Source organism: Aspergillus chevalieri, chromosome 1 (genome assembly GCF_016861735.1).
Source record: "Aspergillus chevalieri M1 DNA, chromosome 1, nearly complete sequence".
NCBI lineage: Eukaryota > Fungi > Ascomycota > Eurotiomycetes > Eurotiales > Aspergillaceae > Aspergillus > Aspergillus chevalieri.
In genome coordinates, this window is record NC_057362.1 from 2,442,931 (window position 1) to 2,464,395 (window position 21,465).

Consider the following 21,465-nt stretch of genomic DNA (forward strand, 5'->3'; position numbering starts at 1 on the left):
CAAACGCAATGGATAGGCCACGGCACATTGAGGACTTGGCAGATGAACTGCTCAGCGAAGTTCTCTCGTTTCTATTAAGACCAGAGCCACGGCCGTTCAACTTCTTGCCAGCCTTACTTAATCCGTACACTATGACTAGCTCCACGAGCTCTACTAGGGGCTTACCCTCGGAAGCCAATAGCGATCTGGACAGATTCCGACTCGTCAACAAACGATTCATGCGAATCGGTACACCCCGAAAGTTTTCTCGCTTTGTTGTCCGTTTTTCTGAAGAAGGTTTCAAGCGGTTGGAACATTTGCTGGATATGCAGCTGGCCTGTTATGTCCGACATTTCACGTATATGGTGCGACCATTTTACCAAGGAAGCGGTACTACCTGCGTACACCCGTGAAGAGAAACGGCGCTGATGAACATTGGATAGGCTGGCCGCAGGTCCTGAATGGTGTCGGCATTGACGGCAGTCGTGTTCCAATCTCTGTGTTACGCAGCCGTTTGGAGAATCAGAACTCGCTGACGGCTACAAACCGTGATCTGGTGCTTTTACGACGTGCGTTTGCTTCATTTCCGTCGCTGAAACAGGTCAAATTACTGCGACTGGTGGATAAAACGGACAATTACTTGGGAGAATGCATTCGCGGCGGCCCTCTAGAAGAGACGGTGGTCTTAGACTGGGAGGCAGCATGCACCCGCGCAATCATCAACTTGGGAATCGCTCTATCAGAATCGACCTGCAAACCGATCCAATTCTACACACCGCATACCCACACCATCACCCCCGAGATGACAACAAAGCTACTCCAAGTCCCGCCCACGCTACTTTCCACCATAGCCACACGACTGACAAGCCTAGACATCACCTTCCACCCCATAACCGACGCAACCGCTAACATAACAGCCCTATCCACCGTCTTCCACAACTTCTTCCTCGCCACCACAAACCTAACATCCCTCCACCTGAGCTCTCTCTCTCACCAACCCCTATCCATAGACTATGTCATCCCTCCAACCCTACAGCTCACCCGATTACACACTCTCAGCCTAGAAAACTGGGTCCTAAACGCAGAAGACCTCACCTCCATCATCCGCCGCCATAGCCATCTCCGCGAGTTCAAACTACACACTGTCCACCTACTAAACGGAAGGTGGAAAGACGTGCTATCAGTTTTGCGTTATGAAATGGCTGTCTTACAGCGGGTTGCGCTAGACCATGTTAACTATTCTCGACTTCCTGATCGGGATTACAGACACCCTAACGGTAAAGTCAATTGGTTGGGTATTACGCCGGAACAATTGAGGGCTCTTACGGTTGACGATTTGGGGGATGATGGTGTCAGGATTAATAGTAACCAGGCTTGGATTTGGGCGAAGTGGGTTATGGCTCGTCCGCGATAGATTGCTTTTTTGTATAAATGTGATGCATAGATTTCTTTGCTAGTATGGTTAGGTTTTGGGATTGTCACTTTTATAGGTTAATGTTAACCTGGGTTGTTCGTATATCTTCAATGATGCTATATTCATTCCGTTGCATTGAATGACTAGCTAACGAACTCAGCGTAGTGGAAATCTACAGCTTCGACCCCAAATTAACATGAATCGCCTTCGTCTGCGTATACGCCTCAAGCCCAGCCTCACCCAGCTCCCGTCCAATCCCACTCTGCTTAACACCCCCAAACGGCACCCGGAAGTCGCTATCATTGCTACTATTAATCCAAACCATCCCAGCCTCGATATCAGCAGCTACGCGGTGCGCGCGCGCAATATCCTTCGTAAACAGCGCAGCACCAAGACCAAACGTAGTATCATTTGCGCGCTGCAGCGCCTCCTCCTCAGTCGCGAAGCTGGAAATCACCACGAACGGACCAAAGACTTCCTCGCGGTAGATGCGCATGTTATCTTTCACGTTGGTGAAGATGGTCGGCGCGATGAAGAAGCCCTTGCCTCCGGCAACGTTCTTAACGGGTTCGCCTCCGGCGGCGAGAGTCGCGCCTTCTTTCTTCCCGGCTTCGATGTACTCGAGCACGCGCTCGTACTGGGCTTGCGTCACCTGGGGGCCCTGGAAGGTGTCGTCGGCGAAGGGATCGCCGACCTTGTTCGTCGACGCCATGGCCTGCTTGAAAAGTGTGACAAAGTCGTCATAGACAGAGTCGTGGACGAGCACCCGCGAGGTCGCGGTGCAGACTTGGCCCTGGTTATACATTATTCCCATGTGCGCCCATTTAGCCGCCTGTTCGAGGTCTGCGTCGTCGAAGACGATCAGTGGCGACTTGCCGCCCGTCTCCAGGGTGATGTTCTTCATCGTGCCCGCTGCCATTTTCATGATTTCGCGGCCTGTCTGGGTCGACCCCGTGAAGGCAACCTTGTCCACGTCCGGGTGGGTGACCAGCGCGCTGCCGCAGACGCGGCCGCGACCGTTCAGGATGTTGACAACGCCCGGCGGAAAGCCCGCTTCCTTGAGGAGCGTGGCGAAGTAGAGGATGCTTAGCGGGGTTTGCTCTGCGGGTTTCAGGACGACTGTGTTGCCGCAGGCTAAGGCCGGGCCGAGCTTCCAGGCGGCCATGCCTAAGGGAAAGTTCCAGGGGATGATCTGGGCTACGACGCCGATGGGCTGGCGAAGGGTGTAGGCTAGTTTTTCGGGGTAGGTGCCGATGGTTTGGCCGTGGACTTTGTCGGCCCAGCCGGCGTAGTAGCGGATTGTGTTGATGACTTCGCCTACGTCGGCGTTGAGGGACTCGCCGTATGGTTTTCCTGTACTGGTTAGCTAAAGCATTCAAAAAAAGCGAGGAGGGGAGGGGAGTATACCATTATCCCACGTCTCAATCGTGGCCAGAGTCTCCTTGTGCTGCTCGACCAGATCAGCCAGCTTTAGCATCAAGCGGCCCCGATCCGTGCCCGGCAACGACTTCCACGAGGGATCTTTGAGAGCCTTCCGGGCTGCCTTGACAGCGATATCAACGTCTTCTTCACCGGCCGCATAGACAGAGGCGATCTCCGATTCATCACTGCCTCTATTAGCTTCATCCTTCTTACTATTGCCGAGTGCTACTCACGCAGGATTGATAGTAGCAAACTTATCCCCCGCCTTGGACGCAACGAACTCATTGTTAATAAACAGTCCAGTAGGCTGGGTATACTGGCGTCCGTTCGGAGCCGTCAACGAAAGCGTAAGATCCGACATTCTTCTGGAGTGAGTGCTGTGGAAGAATCGATATGCTCGGTAGTATGGAGGAGGAATGGAAAAGGTATGACGATAGGAGGGGAAACTGCGCGCACACAGACGGACGCTGGAGAACATAAGCCCACGCATGGGCTTTCACTTATTTATTATTTACGTGTTTCCTTGGTTATTTATCTTGTCTTGGTGATAAATAGAGAATCGGCACTGTCCAATGGAGTCTCAATCCGCTGATACGGCGGTCCAGATGCCCCTCGTCGGATCGACCTTCTCTTCTGGGCTTTTCTTTTCTCACAGCTTTTAACAACCACTTCAGCTGCTTCGTACCATTGACGGGTGCTACTGACCTGCAGATGTTACTGAAGCGATACGCCTACAGAGAGGTGCATCTATTCGAGACAAATCTCTGTACAATGACATGACCGGCGTCAGAGAACCTCGCATCGATGCTGCGATCTTCCGAATCCTTCCACCCCCCCGTGTCTTCGAATGACGGTACCAGTGCTATAAAAGTGACAGCGCGATGCATGCCATCGAGGTCTCTGCAGGCGACCCGAACAAGGCATTGGAGGTGGGTTAGAGGTGGGATGATACCATCTGCCAGACGGGTTGAACCATGAACATTTTTTCCAAAAGTTGTATTGTTGAATTGAATTGTCCTAAATCGTAAGATACTCCATTGGCTGTGTACAAAGAAAAATGATGACACCCATGTCCATGAAAAAAAAAAAAAGCAAGAAAAGAATATCCCAGGCATCCCATCCCGTGAGTCGCTGCAAATTATGAATCGGCTAGAATGCTTCATGCGTTTGCGTCCTCGTTTATTGTTCACTTGACTCCTCGCTCTCCTCGTCGTCTCCCGACGTACTCTGCCGTAACCCGGCGCCTTCCTTCTCCTTGGCTAACCTCATAATGAACTTCCATTGTGCGCGCGTCACGGACGATACGCTAAGGCGGGTCTGTTTGAGGGTCTGCAGGTTCTCGAGGGGCTTGCCGGGTGCGGACTGGGCCTTGAGGTCGTTGAGAGTGATCATGGTCGGGAATTTCTGTCGGAACTCGACATGGACGACGTCCCATTTGGGGTCTTCTTTGGTGGATTTCTCGTCGTAGTAGGGATTCGAGGGGTCCAGTGCGGATTCTGGAACTTGGGTCAGTATGCGTGCTTGCGGTGCGGAGAAGGGTCTCGAACAGACCATCTGGGGAGTGCTCTTGGACAATCTCCATAATGCCAACAATCCCAGGAACTTTGCAATTGGAGTGGTAGAAGAAAGCCAAGTCGCCCTTTTTCATATCCCGAAGATGTCTTCGTGCTATTCCTCGTAAGCCAATTTCCCGTTGTACATCATTCAAAGCACCTTACCGACAGGGTTGCGGATACCTAGACGATGTTAGCGACGTAGTTTCAATCAACACATCCAACGGCAATCGTAAACCTACCATCCCAAGGCTCTGGCTCCTGCGCCGCGCGCAAGTCATCAATCGAGAACTTGACATCAACACCCTTCTCCAGCCGCGACTCCGGCTCGGCCTTCATCAACCAGTATGACCGACCCGAATCATCATCATCATCATCATCATCATAATCATGATTTTCCCCCTCCTCCTCCGAATGCTCCTTAGCTTCTACCGACGTTGACTTGGTCGCACGCTGGTCCGCTCCGTTCGGTAATGGGTATTTGCGCGGCCGTCCTACAGGTCGCTTGCCTTCTTTCGGTGTCGCCGGCTTGGGTGTTGTTACTTCTCCAGGGCTCGCGGGTAAGTTTTCTATCCACTCCACACTGAAATCGGGGCATACGGACCTTTCGCCGACTCGTCCTTGCGAGGCCTTCCACGGCCCCGCTTGGGCCCTGGTGGTGGCTTGGGGGTAGCACTTTCGGGGTACTTGCGAGGACGACCTCTCTTTCTCTTCTCTCCAGTTGGGGGCGCTGCCGTTGTCTGGATTGGGTTAGTCTAAGCGATATTGATGGAATTGGGCGGCCGTAGGGTTCTCAAATCAGTGGGAAAATAAAGAAAAGAGGAAAACCAAGGCAAACGCAATAGTATCCTCCTGGTTTATTCCCCATAAACATGCGCTTACCTGGTTTGCCGTCAAGTCATTCCCATCGGTCTCTGGCGAGTCAGAGGTCTTTCGCTTTTTGGGCGGCATTTTGCTGATTTTTTTTTTTTGGCTTGAAATTGGTCGAGGAAAAATTACAGAAAAATCGCGCAAAGGCGATAAAAACCTATCCAAATCGTCACAAGGCAGGTAAACAATCGAGCAGTCGCAGACGATGGGTCGATTCACTCCTCAACAGGAAGCGAGCGGGGAGAGGAGAGGATGGTGAAGGTAAAACGGGCGAAATCGGGAGATGCGCCCAAGCAAAAAGAAGCAAAAAATAAAGAAAAATAATCAAAAAAAGCAAAGACGGCCAGGGAAAAAGGCGCGCAGGAAAAAGAGAGAGCGAGAGCGATGCAGGAGTCCTGGACTGGGCAAAATCGACGCCGATTCCAGCAAATCTGAAGCTTTGTTTTGAACGCGACGGGTGGAGCGCACGTGACTTTGATGGTAGCCGTTTATATGGCCGTCAAGACACCCTGTTGGAGTTTGAATACTGATGTTCTTTTGATATAAATATATAATTATAAGAATGAGTTCTACAATATCAATTGATCTGGGCTATTCGTGCTTAGTATCTATGGTGCAACAGGATATATATTCGGAAACTTAAGACATTGACAGCGCCCACTATCAAACTATTTCATTGCAGATCATGAACAGATATATAGGGATGGTGCTAGGTACTACATTTTGAACAGTGAACACCACTTGATTCTCTTCGATGTCCAATCCAGTGACCTCCACTATTATCGGATGTAGTACTTCCAAACAAGCTCATCTCTAGCACCCCAAAGTCCAACGAAAAGAACTATGAAAACTGACAGAGACTAAGCTTCGGGCTCAACTCTCCGGAACAGCTCTGCGAGTAATTATACCCTCTTCACAACGTCAATTTTTTCAATCAAGACAGAAAGAATGCTCTAGTCCTTGATTTGATCTTGCTATTCCTTAGATGTGTTGAAGAGGCACGATTAAGATGATCTACAAGAACTCCGTACTAAGCACAACGGTATCAGCCTTAAGGCCACCGACTTTTCAAATCCGTGCATGTGCATTGACGAACCTTGCAGATTATCAAAACTTTAACATCTTTGTACATGCTTTGAGCTTCGGAACCCGGCACCAAATTGGAGAGCTCCTGTTGATCTTGTAGCTGCGTCGGATGCGGTAGTTAGCCCTCTATGCTCCAGCCATACTCCGTAGAACCCCCGGAATCAACAGCCAACTTGAACGCCCAATGACTCAAAGAAAAAAAAAAAAAAGCTCAATTGGCCCAGAAAGAGCCCATAAAACAATCCAACGCTTGTCTCGAATGAATCATGCTGGATAATTCCCCCAACTTTTCCCCAGTTCTACCCAGCAGCCGGGTCCGAACCCGATCTCTCTTCGGATTTCTACCCGTCTCCAAATCCCCAATTTGGGGAATCTGCTGGCATAGCTCGCCATCGGTATTCCAGCTTATCAATTGCCAGTTTTCTTTTTTTTTTCTTTCTTTGAGAGACTATATATTTTCTTTTTTATGGTCAACCTGTCCTCTTTTTTTTTTTCTCCATGTTCTGTTCATGAGTGCTACGTTTGCGAATTCCGGACAATGAACGACAACCCTCGGGTATCCCAATCCTCGGATTCAAATATCGGAACTGCATCTCCAGAGACAGAAACGACTATGACTCTGGAGAACAACACCAATAATGCCAACCACCTGGACAACAAACCAGAAGGCCTTCACACAACAGACGAAGAAGATGCATCCCACCAAGACATCGATTACCTCTACCTCGACTTCGACACCTCACTCCCAAACCCCATGGGGATCTCATCCTCCCCGCGACCCGGCCAATCATCACCGCCGTCACCGCCAAGTCTGAAGAAGTACACCTCGCCATTCCTATGGTCGAAGCCGCGCAAGACAATCATCACCATGATCTCGTGCTGCGTGACGGCGTTATCTGCGTATGCAGCTGGAGAGTATACGCCGCCGTCGGAGGAGTTGACGGCGAAATGGCATGTTAGTAAGGTTGCATATAATGTGGGGATTACGTTGTTTACGCTTGGGTTTGGTATTGCGCCGATGGTGCTGGCGCCGTTTTCGGAGATTAATGGGCGACGGCCGATTTTTGTGGCTAGTGGGTTGGTTTTTACAGGTGTGTTGTGGTTAGTTTGGCATGCTGTTTGATATGCGCTGATGAGATTGTAGTGTGCTTGATTGGATGCGGTGCTACTGATTCTTATGCTGGGATGCTGGTCGGGAGATTCTTCCTGGGAATTGGGGGATGTATGTGGAACATTTCAATTTTGGCTGTCACACAACGCTAACTTAGTTTAGCAACGTTCTCGACCATGGTGGGTGGTGTCATCAGTGATATATATCATGCCCAGGATCGCAATGGTCCTATGTCTTGCTTCTCCGGCGCCGCGCTATTTGGAACTGGGTTGGGACCGTTGATTTCGGGCTTTATCGAAATGCGCGTCTCCTGGCGATGGATTTTCTACTCCGAAGCCATCGCATCCGCCATCTTTCTGGTTCTTTTGTTAGCCTTCCTTAAGGAAACTCGGGGTAGTGTGCTGCTGAGCGGCAAGGCCAAGGCTCTCAACAAGTATTACGAGAAGCTCGAGGAAGCAGGTTACTATGGTGTCGTCTTCACTGCAGAAGATTCAGGCGAAAAGCAACGTGTGCAGCGCATCCGGTGGAAGGTCAAGAGTGATGAGGAACGAGAGACGTTGGTCAGGATGATCTCCATCTCTTGTTACCGGCCTTTCCGTAAGTTCCATTCCGACATCCGCATGAAGTTAGTAACTAACGAAACTAGATCTTTTGTGCACTGAACCGGTGGTGTTCTTCTTCTCCCTTTGGGTCGCATTTAGCTGGGCGATTCTGTACCTCAACTTCAGTTCTATTCCTCTTGTCTTCTCGACCAACCATGGTTTCAATGTGCAACAGGTTGGCGCCGTGTTCTCCGGTGAGTGAACCCGTTTGTACTATGTTTTGTCCATCACTGACAATCCATAGCGGTGTCCATTGGAGCTCTCCTGGCCACCCTGTTGAGTATTTATCAAGAGAAACTGGCAATGCGCCTGGGCAAGATGCCCAATACCCCGGAAGGTCGTCTCTACTTCACCTGCGTCGAGTCTATTCTCATGCCCATCGGTCTGTTCTGGTTTGGATGGACATCCTATTCGTCCGTTCCATGGATCGTGCCCACCCTCGCCCTAGGTTGTGCTACTATGGGTATCTTTTCCATCTACCTGGCCACGTTTAACTACCTTGCCGATACGTACCATCGATATGCTAGTTCCGCAATTGCCGCGCAGTCGTTCTGTCGAAACATCCTCGCTGGTATCTTCCCGTTGGTTGCGAATTTCATGTTTACGAATCTCACGTATCCTGGCGCTTCCAGTTTGCTGGGAGGAATTGTATGACGAGCTACCGATCTTTCCTTATGGACTTTGCTAACCTGCGGCAGGGTATTCTGTTGACGCTCGTGCCATGGGCGCTGGCGTGGAAGGGGCCCCAAATCCGTGCGAAGAGCAAGATTGCCAGTGTAGGTCCTCCGCCGTGCATATGCATAACGAAATGTCGCTGACCTATTTGCAGCAAATCATGCAGCAGAGTTAGCTGCGCGCATTCAAAAAGTCGCATTCGACCTGCCTTGGCAATTAGAATCCAGTACTCGATACATAACTGTAATACTGCAGATAGTAAAAGTTAATAGCATAATTGATCATCCTAATGCTTCAGTCCGTCGTTCTTCGTCCTTTTCACGGTGCAATTGCGCCATCGCCAACCGTCTTTATTGGTCTATTGTCGACCGACTATCCCTGGACAAAGGATGGCTCGGCCGACAGATTCGGGGGAGAGAATAGGATGAATGAGGACAATGATAACAATGCATCATATAAAGAGTTACGAGGACAGGGTCCTGAACAGGAGAGTAGAATGCAGCAGTAACTGTCCAGACAAAAGGAAGAGCAGCAGTTAAAGTAGAAGTCGAGGGGCATCATGTGAGTTGGAGATGGATGCGGGCGAGAGCGAGCGGAAGCGCGGGGCAGAACCTTGGGAGAGCAGCCAATCAGTAAGCAACCCTGGGCAATGGCGTGATTGATGGAGGGGTTTTCGAGGTAACCGGAGGGGTGGAGGGGTATACCTCTCTATATAATTCCGGAGGTCCTCTCTCACTACGATCCAATTCTCTTAATCTCTGCTATATCGATTCATACCCCTCAATCAACCACAATGGCTCAGGAACGTGCTCCGTAAGTCTCAATTGCCCTCTCAGCACTCTCCCAGCGACAGTTCAAGCATACTGACAACAATCAACAGCCTCCGTCTCGGCTCCGTTGCCCCCAACTTCGATGCTCAGACCTCTAACGGTCCCATTACCTTCCACGACTTCATCGGTGACAGCTGGGCCATCCTCTTCTCCCACCCCGATGACTTCACCCCCATCTGTACCACCGAGCTGGGTGCTTTCGCCAAGCTCGAGCCCGAGTTCACCGCTCGTGGCGTCAAGTTGATCGGTCTCAGCGCCAACGGTGTCGAGTCCCACCACGCCTGGATCAAGGACATTGACGAGGTTACCGGCTCCAAGCTCCAGTTTCCCATCGTCGCCGACCCCGAACGCAAGGTCGCCTACGCCTACGACATGGTTGACTACCAGGACACCACCAACGTCGACACCAAGGGCCAGGCTCTGACCATCCGCTCTGTCTTTATCATTGACCCCAGCAAGAAGATCCGTCTCATCATGTCCTACCCCGCCTCTACCGGCCGTAACACCGCTGAGGTCCTCCGTGTCGTTGATGCTCTGCAGACCACCGACAAGCACGGTGTTACCTGCCCCATCAACTGGCTCCCTGGTGACGATGTTGTCGTTCCTCCTCCGGTCTCCACTGAGGATGCTCAGAAGAAGTTCGGTGAGGTCCGCACTGTTAAGCCGTGAGTCTTCTTCCTTTCGTTAGGGAAACTGATCGATACTAACATAAAAAAACAGTTACCTGCGCTTTACCAACGTCAAGAAGGAGTAAATGTATCACGAATTATGATTAGATGGATAGATAAAAGGCTGTGGAAATGATCTTGTGAAGATTATTTGATTGATACCTCTTACGAATATAATCTTCTGTGCATTTGCATTCTCTCCGCGGAGGCCATCTGTTCCTGCAGGAGTACAGCTGGCATATGTACTCCGTATATATACCCCATAGCCTTATAGTTACATATTTAGATCCTTCGGGAAAAGCCGACTATAACTATTAGAGTGACAAGCGAAGCGTGTTTGTATTGCTTTTTCCTCAACCAGACGCCGCGCCGTTCATCCAACGGCATTCCTCATATACTTGTACAGAGTATTTGTTTCGTCTATATTAAATACTGTGCTTCGTACTGTCTGACAGTTCACGGCCAGAATGGACACACCAGTACATGCAGGAGACCATCAAGAGGACCTGATCAGAAATTAATTGCATGACACTTTGTGCTGGTCAGATCCTGTCATTTTGTTTGTTCAGGCGTTTTGGATTCTAGCTGACTACTGGTCTCATGACAAGGAGACACTGTGATACATAGAACTTTCACTCAACCAGATCAATTGTTTTAAGCCTGTGTTGAGTCAGTTCTGTCTGAACAAAAGACTGTACAGCCTCTGGCTCTACATCCTATGAAACAACGCTGACAGGCCCAGCGTTGTTTCCTTTCCCTCCTCATGCTAGTATTTCACGAGATAGTCAACCAATAGATTTTATATTGAATGGGACCGTCACATAATACTAGAATCACTCTTATTCTTCTTCACAACCTCTCTGGCGCATACAGCTAGGACTCCGTCAGAGAGACCCATACGCTTGCGATAGAGAACCCCCAACGACCAACGAACGAACGAACGAACGAACCAACGAACCAAATCAGCCAAGATGGCTCGAGACGCTACCGAACCAACCCAGAGTCGGCGCCTGACTTTGGACATGAAAGAACAGGATCGAAAGATTATCAACCACGAAGAATTTCTGGCACAGTGCCGTGACTAACCCAATGAGCTGTTTTACTATGTTGCTGATACTCTCAACCGTATGGTTGACATCGAGAATGAATACCGTGAGCAGATGGATGAAGAGCTTGTCCAGAACCTTCAGAATGAGCTTCAGGAACACAAGGATCGATTGAAGGACAAAGAGCACCAGATTGATGAGTTGATGGCGGAACGGGACGAGTACAAGACAGCCTATGCAGAGAGCGCAGCTGCGTTCCCGTGGTTCCACCGTGGAGAGCACCAAGCTATCAGGCAAAGTCTGAGAAAGTGCCTGGCCCTCCACTCCTCACTGATGGCAAAGAGCCTAAGTTCGAGGACCGGCTGATTGAGATGAAAGTAAAGTTTGTGGCCAATGCAGACCGTTTTGATAATGACCAGATGAAACGAGTTTACCTCGTCTCCCGCACCGGCGGTCTAGCACGACAGCAACTGAGTGTCAGATTGCGCGCAAGATGCCACCGACCCATATACCAGTGTTGAGCAGATGTTCAAGACACTCACTACTGCTTTTCGAAATCCCCATCGCCGCATGGAAGCTGACGCAGAGTTACAGACTATGTACATGCACCCTAGTGATAGGTTTCTTGAATTCCTGGCCAAATTCCTGGTGAGTGAGGCCGGGATCCCTGATGGTCGATACAAAATTGAGCTCAGCCGACGACTTACTGATAAGGTCAAGGAGTTGTCTCTTCCCTATATTGGCAATGATAAGACTTTCGATGAATTCACAGCCTATGTAGGTACGGTAGTCCAGTCCTTGGAATGCCAATGCCCAAGAGGCCAAACCCCACAATCTGAGTTGCAACTCCCGCAACGACCCCAACACTAATCCCTTGAAGGATACTAACAGCTCAGGCAATATCCAGCTTGACGACGATACACGACAGGAGCTGATGAGCCAAGGCAAATGCTTCCACTGCAAGGAGATAGGCCATGTGTTCTGGGACTGTCCCCGTTGGAAGAAGAACACTAACATTACCCAACCCCGCAAGATTGAAGCAGTTCCTGAGATATCAAAAAGCAATTCGGGAAATGGGATGCCTAGGTGAAGTCTCCTGCTTAGGCCGTCACACTGTCAGTCTTTATGGCATCGATTTGCAACATTTACTTGGACGAGAACAAGATGATTTCACTTTAGGTGTACAGGCAGCTGAACATGGAGTATCAATTGCAACTATTGTCTTGATTGACACTGGAGCAAATGGATGTATTTTTGAGCACACCACTGGCGATTAAACTAGCTCAATTCTTTGGTGTAGGCACTCTCCCACTGAGCCAAGCCTGTCCAGTCAGAGGATATGATGGCAGGATGGAGGAGTCCATAACTCATGCCATAATATTGGACCTGCGGGTTGATAGAAGGAAACTAGCGGACACCTCTACGTTGATTTGCGGATTTGGGCAAGCATGACATCATCCTGGGAAAGATGTGGCTGGCGAAGAACCAAGTTCTACCTGACTGCATCAACAACGGGTTGTTGTGGCCTAAGGAGTTGCCTCCCTGGAAAGAGGTGGTGAATCAACTGAGCTGTGACGAGTTCGTCCAGCAGTGTCGAGCGAACCCCCGAGCGTTGTACGCTAAGCTCTTGGAGTTATACCAAAAGAGCACCGGCGACTTGTTGGACTGTGATAACCAGATTGCTGAGGTTGAGCTGAAGACCCAGTTCTTGGAGGTTTATTTGGTCTTGCTACACCGCGAGAAGAATGGGCTTGAGCAGAAGTGGACTCAGCTCTGATAGACAAAAGCATCTACGCCAACTAGATAGCGAAGATAATTGTGCAGAATGTCAGCCCTGTCAGTGAGAGGCGAGCCGGTGCCTGCTGCACGAAAGTCAGCCAAGATCCCTGATCCCCCGATGCTCACTGATGGCAAGGAGCAGCCAGTCTTCCCCCATTTGAAGACTGGCTAATTAAAGACTGAAATGTGGTAGGCTGATTTGACAGGTGTACCGGCATCTCCTTTTCAACCGGCTCGGAAGAGATGACAACCAATTCGATGTAAGTCGCGGTCTTCTGCCTTATTTCAATTCAAAACTAACGACCCATGTTATCTGTACAGATACTAACCGTGAACGATTGATAAAGGCAGATGCTTCCACTGTCAGGAGCATGGCCACCTCGCCCGAGATTGCCCCACCAACCCTCGACCCCTGAACTGAAGGAACTCGAGCAGATTGCAGTGTCTGAAGATGGAATCAACAATGAAGCGAGAAAAGTCTAGCCCAGGAGAAAGTCTCCGACCTAGGACTAGAAAGTATCGACCTAGGCGAGTCGGATCTTAGTCAACTGAGCGGAGGACAAGGATTCAATGTGAATAGTCAGATAGTTTACAATGGAATCAGTATCCCCATGACTACCCTAGCCGACACCGGGTGAATAGATACCTCTTTATGGACACCTGCTGAGTGATTGAATTAGCCAAGCTCTTTGGAATCCCGACACGGCGACTCGACAAGCCCGTAGGCACAAGGATATAATGGCCGAGCTGGATCCGCCATCACTCACGCCATCATATGTCACCTGCTCATCGGTGGACGATGATTCCTAAACCAACCCTTCTTGATCACCAACTTGGGCCAGCATGACTTGATTGTCGGGAGAAGTGGTTCACCAGTAATGATATCTGGCTGGACGTCAAGGGCCGAAGTCCATCTGACAGACCGCCTTAAGGTTTCTGCCCAACGGCTCCTTTTCCGTGTCTATTTTCGCTGTTCTTCTCTCGTCTTTCTGTGGCTTTCACCACCCTGTCTATAATCTCTCCTTTGCAGTACCTGAAACTGTGACTGTCGTTTAATTGCGGACTATTGTTTGGTATGGCTCTCCCTCTCTTCCTCTTCTGGATTTTCCGTCCCGGTGAGGCTCTGCGTTGGCCTTTATTTTATCGGCGGGGATGATCAGGATAATATTAATAGCACACGTCTCGCTTTTCCTGCTATTTCTTTATAGGGGATTTTGAACTATTGGCTTATCCCTGACTTTGGCTGACAGTAACCCTGCCACGATCGATCAAATCAATTATTTGTACCGCCGTATTACCGTCCACTCGCTTCGGAGTGTCCCTCGTTATCTGTTCCCTCCTCCCCCGGTTATCGATCACAGTGTGGAATGTGCGCTACGTTATAAGACCATACACTGAATCAATTGAGTCGGGTCTCGCCTGTCAAGATGATGTCCCGAAGTCAATCGAGCTTGGGTTGGGTGGATTCGGTCAGAGACGACCCTTCGACCGCGGGAAACTCGCCTGCCTTTAACCAGTCCACTTCTACTTCGGGTCCCATCAATTTGTCGGGTTTGGTTTGCAATGTGCGCAGGACGACAGGCAGGGAGCCGCGTCCCCTGGTTGGAGCGACGACGACTATCCTGGGCGATAAACTCTACGTTTTTGGTGGCCGGATTCTCTCACGGAGTCGTCCGCAATTGACGTCCGATCTATACGAACTCGATTTGGTCCGCCGCCATTGGTCCAAAATCGAAGCGACCGGCGATATCCCCCCTCCTCGATACTTTCATAGCGTTTGTGCTCTGGGCGATGAGAAATTGGTTTGCTATGGTGGTATGTCCCCGGCTCCGACTGAGTCGTTGAATAATGGGTCAGGAGGGCAAGATTCGCAGCCAGAAGTCGTCGTCATGTCTGATATCCACGTCTTCGACGTACCGTCTCGCACTTGGAAGCGCCTGTCCACGGTCGATTCACCCCAAGGCCGATACGCGCATTGTGCAACTATATTGCCATCCAGTGCTTATTTTACTTCAGCCAATGCACCCCGGTCTGCTATCCACTTCAACCCTTCTTCTGCAGACCCCCATCAAGGGTCCATTGGGGTCGATATTGACGGGTTCGGAGGTGCAGAAATGGTCGTGACCGGAGGCCAAGACAGCTCCAACCATTACATTGAACAGGTCAGCGTCTTTAACCTCCGGAGTCTCGAATGGACCAGCACCAGCTTCCTGGGTCGAAGTTGCGGTGCATATCGGAGTGTGGTCGCACCGTTGGTTGGCATGAAACTCTCAGAAATCGGATCTGCTTGCACGGATAAGGATGCGCATGAGCCGATTGACGATTCGCAGGTCGAAGGGTGTCCAATGTTGATATACTCGAACTACAACTTCTTGGATGTCAAGTTGGAACTCCAGATCCGTTTACCGGATGGTCGTTTGATCGAGAAGCCCATGCCCAGCCAGGCATCCCCTCCCGGCTTGCGATTCCCCAACGGAGGCGTTATCAATGGCCATTTCGTCGTGAGTGGCACCTACCTCACTTCTTCGAAACAGGAGTATGCGCTGTGGGCGCTTGATTTGAGGACCCTAACATGGGGCCGGATTGATGCCGGTGGCTCCGTGTTTGGTCAAGGCAGTTGGAACCGTGGCATGCTGTGGTTGAGAAGAAACACATTTGTGATCCTTGGTCACCGCAAGCGCAGTCTGGTGGAGGATTACAACCACCGACGGATCAACTTCTCACACTTGTGCCTGGTGGAATTGGAGGCCTTTGGGCTTCACAACAATCCTTGCAGGGTCGCTCCTACGTCCGGGTACCAGTCGTACAGTGCTCCGTCGATCCCAGCCTCTTTGCAGCACAAGTTACTACAGTTGACTTCGTCGGGCGGACGACCGTTCTCACCCGCCTCGGAAGAGCTGGGCAAGCTCGCCCAGTCTCTTCCAGAGATGGCCGATATGGAGCTTCAGGCCATCGGCGGTGAACGCATTCCGGTAAACTCGCGCATCCTCTCGCGTCGATGGGGTCCGTACTTCATCCAATTATTACGAGAGTCATGCGACAACGGAGTTTCAGATTCTGCCACACTCCGGCCACCGACTCAAATGTATGGAAATCGAAACTCGACTATCACAATTACCCCATCTATCGGCCAAAACAGCAGCTACTCGAACGCGACCACCCTGGTCAGCAACAACCATGCAGACCCTACCAAAGCCATGTTGGCAAACCTCGAAATTCCTTCCGCACATACCTTACCTCCTACTACTCGTCCTCGTGTCCTCTACCTCCCTCATACCTATTTCACACTGCAAGTCCTCGTCGATTACTTCTATACATCGTCTCTTCCCGCACCTGGATCATCACTCTGCACACCACAAATCCTCTGCTCTCTCCTGCAACTGGCGCGACCATATCAGATAGACGGTCTCCTAGAAGCGACCGTGGAACGTCTGCACCAGGTTCTCGACGGCCGAAACGCCGCAGCTGTATTCAACGCGGCTGCCATGGCCGCTGGAGGCGGACGAGGCACTGGCTTCACCAGTGGAATTGGCGGCACCCTCGAAGCGCTCAACGGCGTGAATACTGCAGCCGCTGCAGCCGCTGCCGGAGACGCTGCGACCATCGGCGCGGGAACGAGTGCCTCAAACAGCCATCTCAACTCCGACTCCTCGGACACCGAACATGGCACGGCCTCTGGCCGTTCGATCTCGAGCAGTTCCGGAGGACAATCTCGCGGCCCACCCCTCCGCATCAACACCAACTTCTCCTTCGGCCGGAACCGTCGTCACCGTCAAGAACGAGGCGCTACCCGCGAGCGCGAAGATTCAATCAGCAACGCCAGCACTTCCACCTCCGCATCCACAAATACTAGCTTCGATTACTCCGACTCTGACACGATGGGCGGTGATCGTTCGCGCTCTGTGAGTCGGCAGCGTCAACGCCACGATACCGATGCATACGGGGAGGGAGAGATCTGGACGGGCGATCTGAGCAGCGTCATTGGGTTACAGAAACGTGGTCTGCGCGGTTTGATGGAGGGTCGACGGTTAAGGGAACGGAGCGCGAAACCGGCCAGTACCAGCGGACCGATTTCGTTTGAGGGTGGTGTCCCGGGCGGTCCATAAACATATAACCCCTCTTCCCTTCTCTTTCACGTCCGCTTTTGCGATTTTTATTGGGTTAGTTTTTTTGTTTGTTTTAAAGATATAGATACCAGTGTTGGATACCAGTCTTGCGTGCGTCATACTTTTCTCATTTCGCGTCTGCCCATTTTTGACGACAGGAGTTTATTGGAGCGTTTGAGCATCTTGAATAGCATATAGAGAATCAATGACTTGGCTCGGATGTCCTGCTTTTCTATTGTGCTATGGCAATACACATTAAATACCCTAAACCCTACTCTGTCCCTCGGACGAACCACTCGTCCGAACAACCGTCTTCGTCCGAACCGACATCACTCCAAGCAAAACCGCCACTATGCCACCCAAAAGGCCAATGAGAAGGGGCACTCGCAGCTGTACTGCATGTAAGTATTCTTAACCTAATATATACGTCTAATGAAATGGATATTAACGAAGAAAAGGCCGCCGTCGAAAAGTCCGCTGTTCATATCCCTTGGGCCAGACTAGCAAGTGCGTGCATTGTGTTCGACGGGGGTCGACTTGCGTGCCGCAGGGAGAGGATATAGATGTAGATATTGAAGTACCGGCTAGCGCTGAAACAATTGAACTGGCTGAAGAGAGGGAGAGGTCTGAACATGAAGAGGCGTTTTTCGAGGCGTTGAAAGAAGTGCGGCAGAGTGTCGCTGGGTTATCTGCAAGGGAACCGGGAGGACGGGATACTAGGAGATCGGAATCATTGGAAAATGACTGTGCACCAATTATCAGGCTTTTCAATCATGAATTAGTATGTCACTAAATCGTCAACTCATTTTGGTACATACATGAGCTAACATGTCCAGATCGGCGGCGCTCGACGACAACCAACACCCAACACAACACATCCAACCCCATCAAAGCAACACCTCACAGCTCTAAAAGCCCTCACCCACGCCCTACCTCCCGACTCAGAAGTAACGTACATATTTCACCATCGTACCGACTGGTGGCCAGCATGGCGCGAATCCTTCGGTCTCCTCTGGGGCGACCAAGATGACACAACCCTCCCATCCTTCGCAACCCGCGCCATTCGCACAGCCCATCCTTCCCTCCTGGGTACACTCTTACTCTGCCTCGCGTTGAGCACGGGCGAGCATGCGCGGTACATCCCGGTAGTAGAGCAGTATATTCTCAACGACGACGAGCTGGCTTCCGGCAAGTACGGTTTTCAGTGTCTGATGGCGTTGGGGTTATGTCTGCTTAGTTCATTACAGCCGCGTCGTGCGTGGACGGTATACAGACGTGCTAATACACTGCTGCAACTACACGGTATTCATCGACGACATAGGGAGAATGCGATGTTGGACTCGCTGTTCTGGCAGCTATTCGCGGCGGATCGGTGGGCGAGTTTGTTAATCGGGTTACCGTATTCCGTCCCCGAGGCGCTGTGCGATTTGTACATCCCGTCGGCTCCGGGCGTGGATGGGATTACGGCCGTGGACTATCATTACCGGCATCTTAGTATCCTAACAAGAAGAGTTATCGATTGTCTACAATCACTTCAAGGACCATCGCTTTCCAGCGCCGTGTCTGTCGAGGAGCGCATTGATGAAGTCACAGGCCATCTACCACCCGGATACGTGGATCTGTCCCAGCTATCTATATGTCCAAATTACAAGGAAAAGTACACGCGCGCGTTCCGACTGGCAAATATCCACCAACTCAAAGCATTTTTGTATCTTCCGTTCTTCCTCAATTCCCCGGCACACGAGCACGGATATGATAGACAAGGCTACGGCCGGACAATCTGTGTTCACAGCGCGAGAACACTACTAGAAGCATATCTGGTACTCTACGAAAGCGACCCGGATGCAACGAGTATTGACAATGCCTTTAAACTCTCGTCTCTTACCGCGCTCACCGCTGTAGTTATCGTGTTTTTGGATTTAATCGGTGAGCGGCATACGAGTCAGAACCAAGATCAGAGGAACGGGCATGGGTACGATGAGGCCCTGATTAACAGGACGATCACAGCACTCAGGGGCTGTGCTGCGGGGATGCCGGGGTCGTTATGTGGACAGTGCTGTACGGCTTTGGAGACGTTGTTGGATAACACTCGAGCTGTGGGGAGGGGGAGGGGGAGGGGGGAGAGGAAGGAGGTGAGGAGGATTGTTGTGCCATATTTTGGGGTGGTTTCTATTGAGAGGAAAAATGGCCGGGGAGCTGCAGGGACTCATGATGGAAATGAGATAGCAGTAACAAATGAGGAAGTGGGCTTTAATGGAAACGGATTGGATCTGGTGTTAGATGATTTGCTCTGGGCGTATCAAGGTCCATGGATGGGTAATGATATGGGAGTCCTGCCAGAAGAGGCAAACTCCTATGCTACATTCGACTTGACAAACGACTTCTGGCAGCCGCAATGAGAACTAAATATATCCATACCAACCCCATTGCCCTCGCATCAACGTCAATAGCATTTGAAATATCCTCATCTCGGCATCACCACTCCTAGTCAAGGACTTTCCTCGCTCTCAACGCAACACAAGACACTTTTTATGCTTCAAAAATGCACCGAACAGCGGAAACGTCGATGTCTTACCCGGTCCCCTCCCAACACCATAAAATACCGCAGGCGCAACAACCGCCGTCTTGACTGTCACATCCAGCACCCGAAACAACCCTCTCCTCAGAACGCCTGGTAATCAAACTATCACCCCCCAGGCTCAGCGCACCCGACGTATGTATATAACACCCTGTCCCAGTTTTCATCCGCCTTTTCAGGCCACGAACAGTAGCTTCAGCTGACAGGACATGTTCGTCGCTGGCTGCTGTGTGGATGGCGATGTCTGCTTGGCTGGCTTGGTCTTCGATGCGGTGCTGTTGAGGTTGCCTGTGATGAGGGTGAGGGCTTTTGGAGGGTCGTGGATGAGGCAGGTTATGTCCCAAGTTGGGTGAGGGTATGGAGGATGTCGCCGCCGAGGAAACCGGTTGCACCAGTGCTGTTGTGTGGTTTTTAGGTTGTGGACGGGGCGAGGGGGGAGGATTGCTTACAGGAGGATTATGGGCATATTGATGTCACCTTTCTTAATTCTCGATCATTATTTGAGTTGGCATATTGGTGTGCGTTTATATACTCATCATCCGAGGCTGTTGCAGTTCGGACGAAACGCCACTTGATTCCATTCTACGAATTGGGCATGATGAATCTTCAGAGATTCAATAGTGCTCTCTACGTAGCTGCTATCTCGTTGAGAATGTCTAATTCATGGAACTTTGGACGAGAAGCAAACAGTCACGCTGCTCGTCTGAATAGCTTCAATAGTATATTGCCATAAGGACCTTTGAATTTGTTAGTCAGCTCCAGCCAGTCAGCTCCAGAGTACAATGCACAATGCAGGGGCAAAATTGCCAGCTCAACCCCGAGAAAGAGCTCCATAACAGCATTGCCATATGGCACAATTCCTGTCGAATGAACCAACATTCTGGAAGGTTATGGCGCGGAGCGGAGAAATCAAATCAGATCCTCTCGGCCGTAGACCGACAGATTCTCGCTCGCTTTAGCTTTTACGGCCTGGCCTGGTAGCCAGCCTCATTCGAATGCCCAAACCCAAATTAACTCTGGGACAAGCACTGCACGCGAATGAAAACGGAAGGCATAGCACACAAAAGGTAAAGAAAAAGAGGCACATAGCAGCTGCAGGCGTAGATGCAAGTCCAAACCGAGGCAACTCATTTTGGCAAGACGATCAACAATCAAGTCAATCAACCCCGGACGGATGGACGGACGGAGAAAGGAAACGCAAAGCAACGCAACGTAAAGCAAAGCAACGGTCAGCCACCGCACTTGCAGTTGCCGGTAGACTACTTCGGAAGTAGGTAGGGACGTACGTACTAATGACATGGCTAGGAAGCAGCCCAGACCGCAAGTCGCAAGTCAACGAATGTTGATCATGGATTTTCTGATGAGTCTGTGCTAAGCCATTTGCAGTACAGTCAGTCGGACTGCCAAAGTCCTATATGACCAGTCTGCCAGGAACTGGTGATCCATGCTGCAAATGCATGTCTCGCAACGGCAACGGCTGACATACAGACGTTGAATGCTATACTAGATTGTATCCCTGGCTTTTCGTCTTCGCACAATAGCACAAGTACGGGGATACTACTGGATTCCAGAGCAATATCGATTCTTCGGCGGTCATCGTCTAGAAGGAACCGGTCAGCTCCACCGACGCGTTGTCGGAACGTGTCCCGCTGAATAAATAGTGCGTGATGTGGGGGTGCAGTAAGACCGGCTTCAATAATGGTCTCAATAGTCTTCAGAGCTCCAAGCTCTGAGCTTCCAGATCAA

At 50.7% G+C, this 21,465-nt stretch overlaps 10 protein-coding genes across 10 annotated transcripts; 8 read left to right on the top strand and 2 right to left on the bottom strand.

The window, feature by feature from the left end:
* Positions 1 to 8: 8 nt before the first annotated feature.
* On the top strand, positions 9 to 1,393 carry ACHE_10877S (F-box domain protein; the record flags this gene model as incomplete). Its single annotated transcript, XM_043284152.1, has 2 exons — positions 9 to 369; positions 423 to 1,393. The coding sequence occupies 2 exons, from the start codon at positions 9 to 11 to the stop codon at positions 1,391 to 1,393; spliced, it is 1,332 nt and encodes a 443-aa protein (XP_043131997.1).
* A 172-nt stretch (positions 1,394 to 1,565) lies between these two features.
* ALD2 (aldehyde dehydrogenase family protein) lies at positions 1,566 to 3,305 on the bottom strand (the record flags this gene model as incomplete). The annotated part of the gene is made up of 3 exons (XM_043284163.1): positions 1,566 to 2,746; positions 2,801 to 3,000; positions 3,049 to 3,305. 3 exons carry the CDS (start codon positions 3,303 to 3,305, stop codon positions 1,566 to 1,568), a joined length of 1,638 nt encoding a protein of 545 aa, XP_043131998.1.
* Positions 3,306 to 3,994: 689 nt separating this feature from the next.
* ACHE_10879A (EVE domain-containing protein) lies at positions 3,995 to 5,319 on the bottom strand (the record flags this gene model as incomplete). Its single annotated transcript, XM_043284174.1, has 6 exons — positions 3,995 to 4,311; positions 4,367 to 4,483; positions 4,534 to 4,551; positions 4,611 to 4,910; positions 4,973 to 5,108; positions 5,251 to 5,319. 6 exons carry the CDS (start codon positions 5,317 to 5,319, stop codon positions 3,995 to 3,997), a joined length of 957 nt encoding a protein of 318 aa, XP_043131999.1.
* A 1,543-nt stretch (positions 5,320 to 6,862) lies between these two features.
* On the top strand, positions 6,863 to 8,887 carry ACHE_10880S (MFS transporter; the record flags this gene model as incomplete). The annotated part of the gene is made up of 7 exons (XM_043284186.1): positions 6,863 to 7,415; positions 7,469 to 7,546; positions 7,598 to 8,032; positions 8,082 to 8,231; positions 8,282 to 8,685; positions 8,736 to 8,813; positions 8,867 to 8,887. The coding sequence occupies 7 exons, from the start codon at positions 6,863 to 6,865 to the stop codon at positions 8,885 to 8,887; spliced, it is 1,719 nt and encodes a 572-aa protein (XP_043132000.1).
* Positions 8,888 to 9,505: 618 nt separating this feature from the next.
* On the top strand, positions 9,506 to 10,296 carry PRX1_1 (peroxiredoxin; the record flags this gene model as incomplete). The annotated part of the gene is made up of 3 exons (XM_043284197.1): positions 9,506 to 9,525; positions 9,593 to 10,207; positions 10,263 to 10,296. 3 exons carry the CDS (start codon positions 9,506 to 9,508, stop codon positions 10,294 to 10,296), a joined length of 669 nt encoding a protein of 222 aa, XP_043132001.1.
* A 1,041-nt stretch (positions 10,297 to 11,337) lies between these two features.
* On the top strand, positions 11,338 to 11,622 carry ACHE_10882S (uncharacterized protein; the record flags this gene model as incomplete). The annotated part of the gene is made up of 1 exon (XM_043284208.1): positions 11,338 to 11,622. One exon carries the CDS (start codon positions 11,338 to 11,340, stop codon positions 11,620 to 11,622), a length of 285 nt encoding a protein of 94 aa, XP_043132002.1.
* A 1,102-nt stretch (positions 11,623 to 12,724) lies between these two features.
* On the top strand, positions 12,725 to 13,033 carry ACHE_10883S (uncharacterized protein; the record flags this gene model as incomplete). The annotated part of the gene is made up of 1 exon (XM_043284219.1): positions 12,725 to 13,033. The coding sequence occupies one exon, from the start codon at positions 12,725 to 12,727 to the stop codon at positions 13,031 to 13,033; it is 309 nt and encodes a 102-aa protein (XP_043132003.1).
* A 1,429-nt stretch (positions 13,034 to 14,462) lies between these two features.
* ACHE_10884S (putative regulatory protein Ral2) lies at positions 14,463 to 17,141 on the top strand (the record flags this gene model as incomplete). The annotated part of the gene is made up of 1 exon (XM_043284230.1): positions 14,463 to 17,141. The coding sequence occupies one exon, from the start codon at positions 14,463 to 14,465 to the stop codon at positions 17,139 to 17,141; it is 2,679 nt and encodes an 892-aa protein (XP_043132004.1).
* A 370-nt stretch (positions 17,142 to 17,511) lies between these two features.
* Positions 17,512 to 19,540, top strand: ACHE_10885S (uncharacterized protein; the record flags this gene model as incomplete). The annotated part of the gene is made up of 3 exons (XM_043284241.1): positions 17,512 to 17,542; positions 17,600 to 17,922; positions 17,978 to 19,540. 3 exons carry the CDS (start codon positions 17,512 to 17,514, stop codon positions 19,538 to 19,540), a joined length of 1,917 nt encoding a protein of 638 aa, XP_043132005.1.
* Positions 19,541 to 20,714: 1,174 nt separating this feature from the next.
* On the top strand, positions 20,715 to 21,094 carry ACHE_10886S (uncharacterized protein; the record flags this gene model as incomplete). Its single annotated transcript, XM_043284252.1, has 2 exons — positions 20,715 to 20,947; positions 21,025 to 21,094. The coding sequence occupies 2 exons, from the start codon at positions 20,715 to 20,717 to the stop codon at positions 21,092 to 21,094; spliced, it is 303 nt and encodes a 100-aa protein (XP_043132006.1).
* Between the last annotated feature and the right edge of the window lie 371 nt (positions 21,095 to 21,465).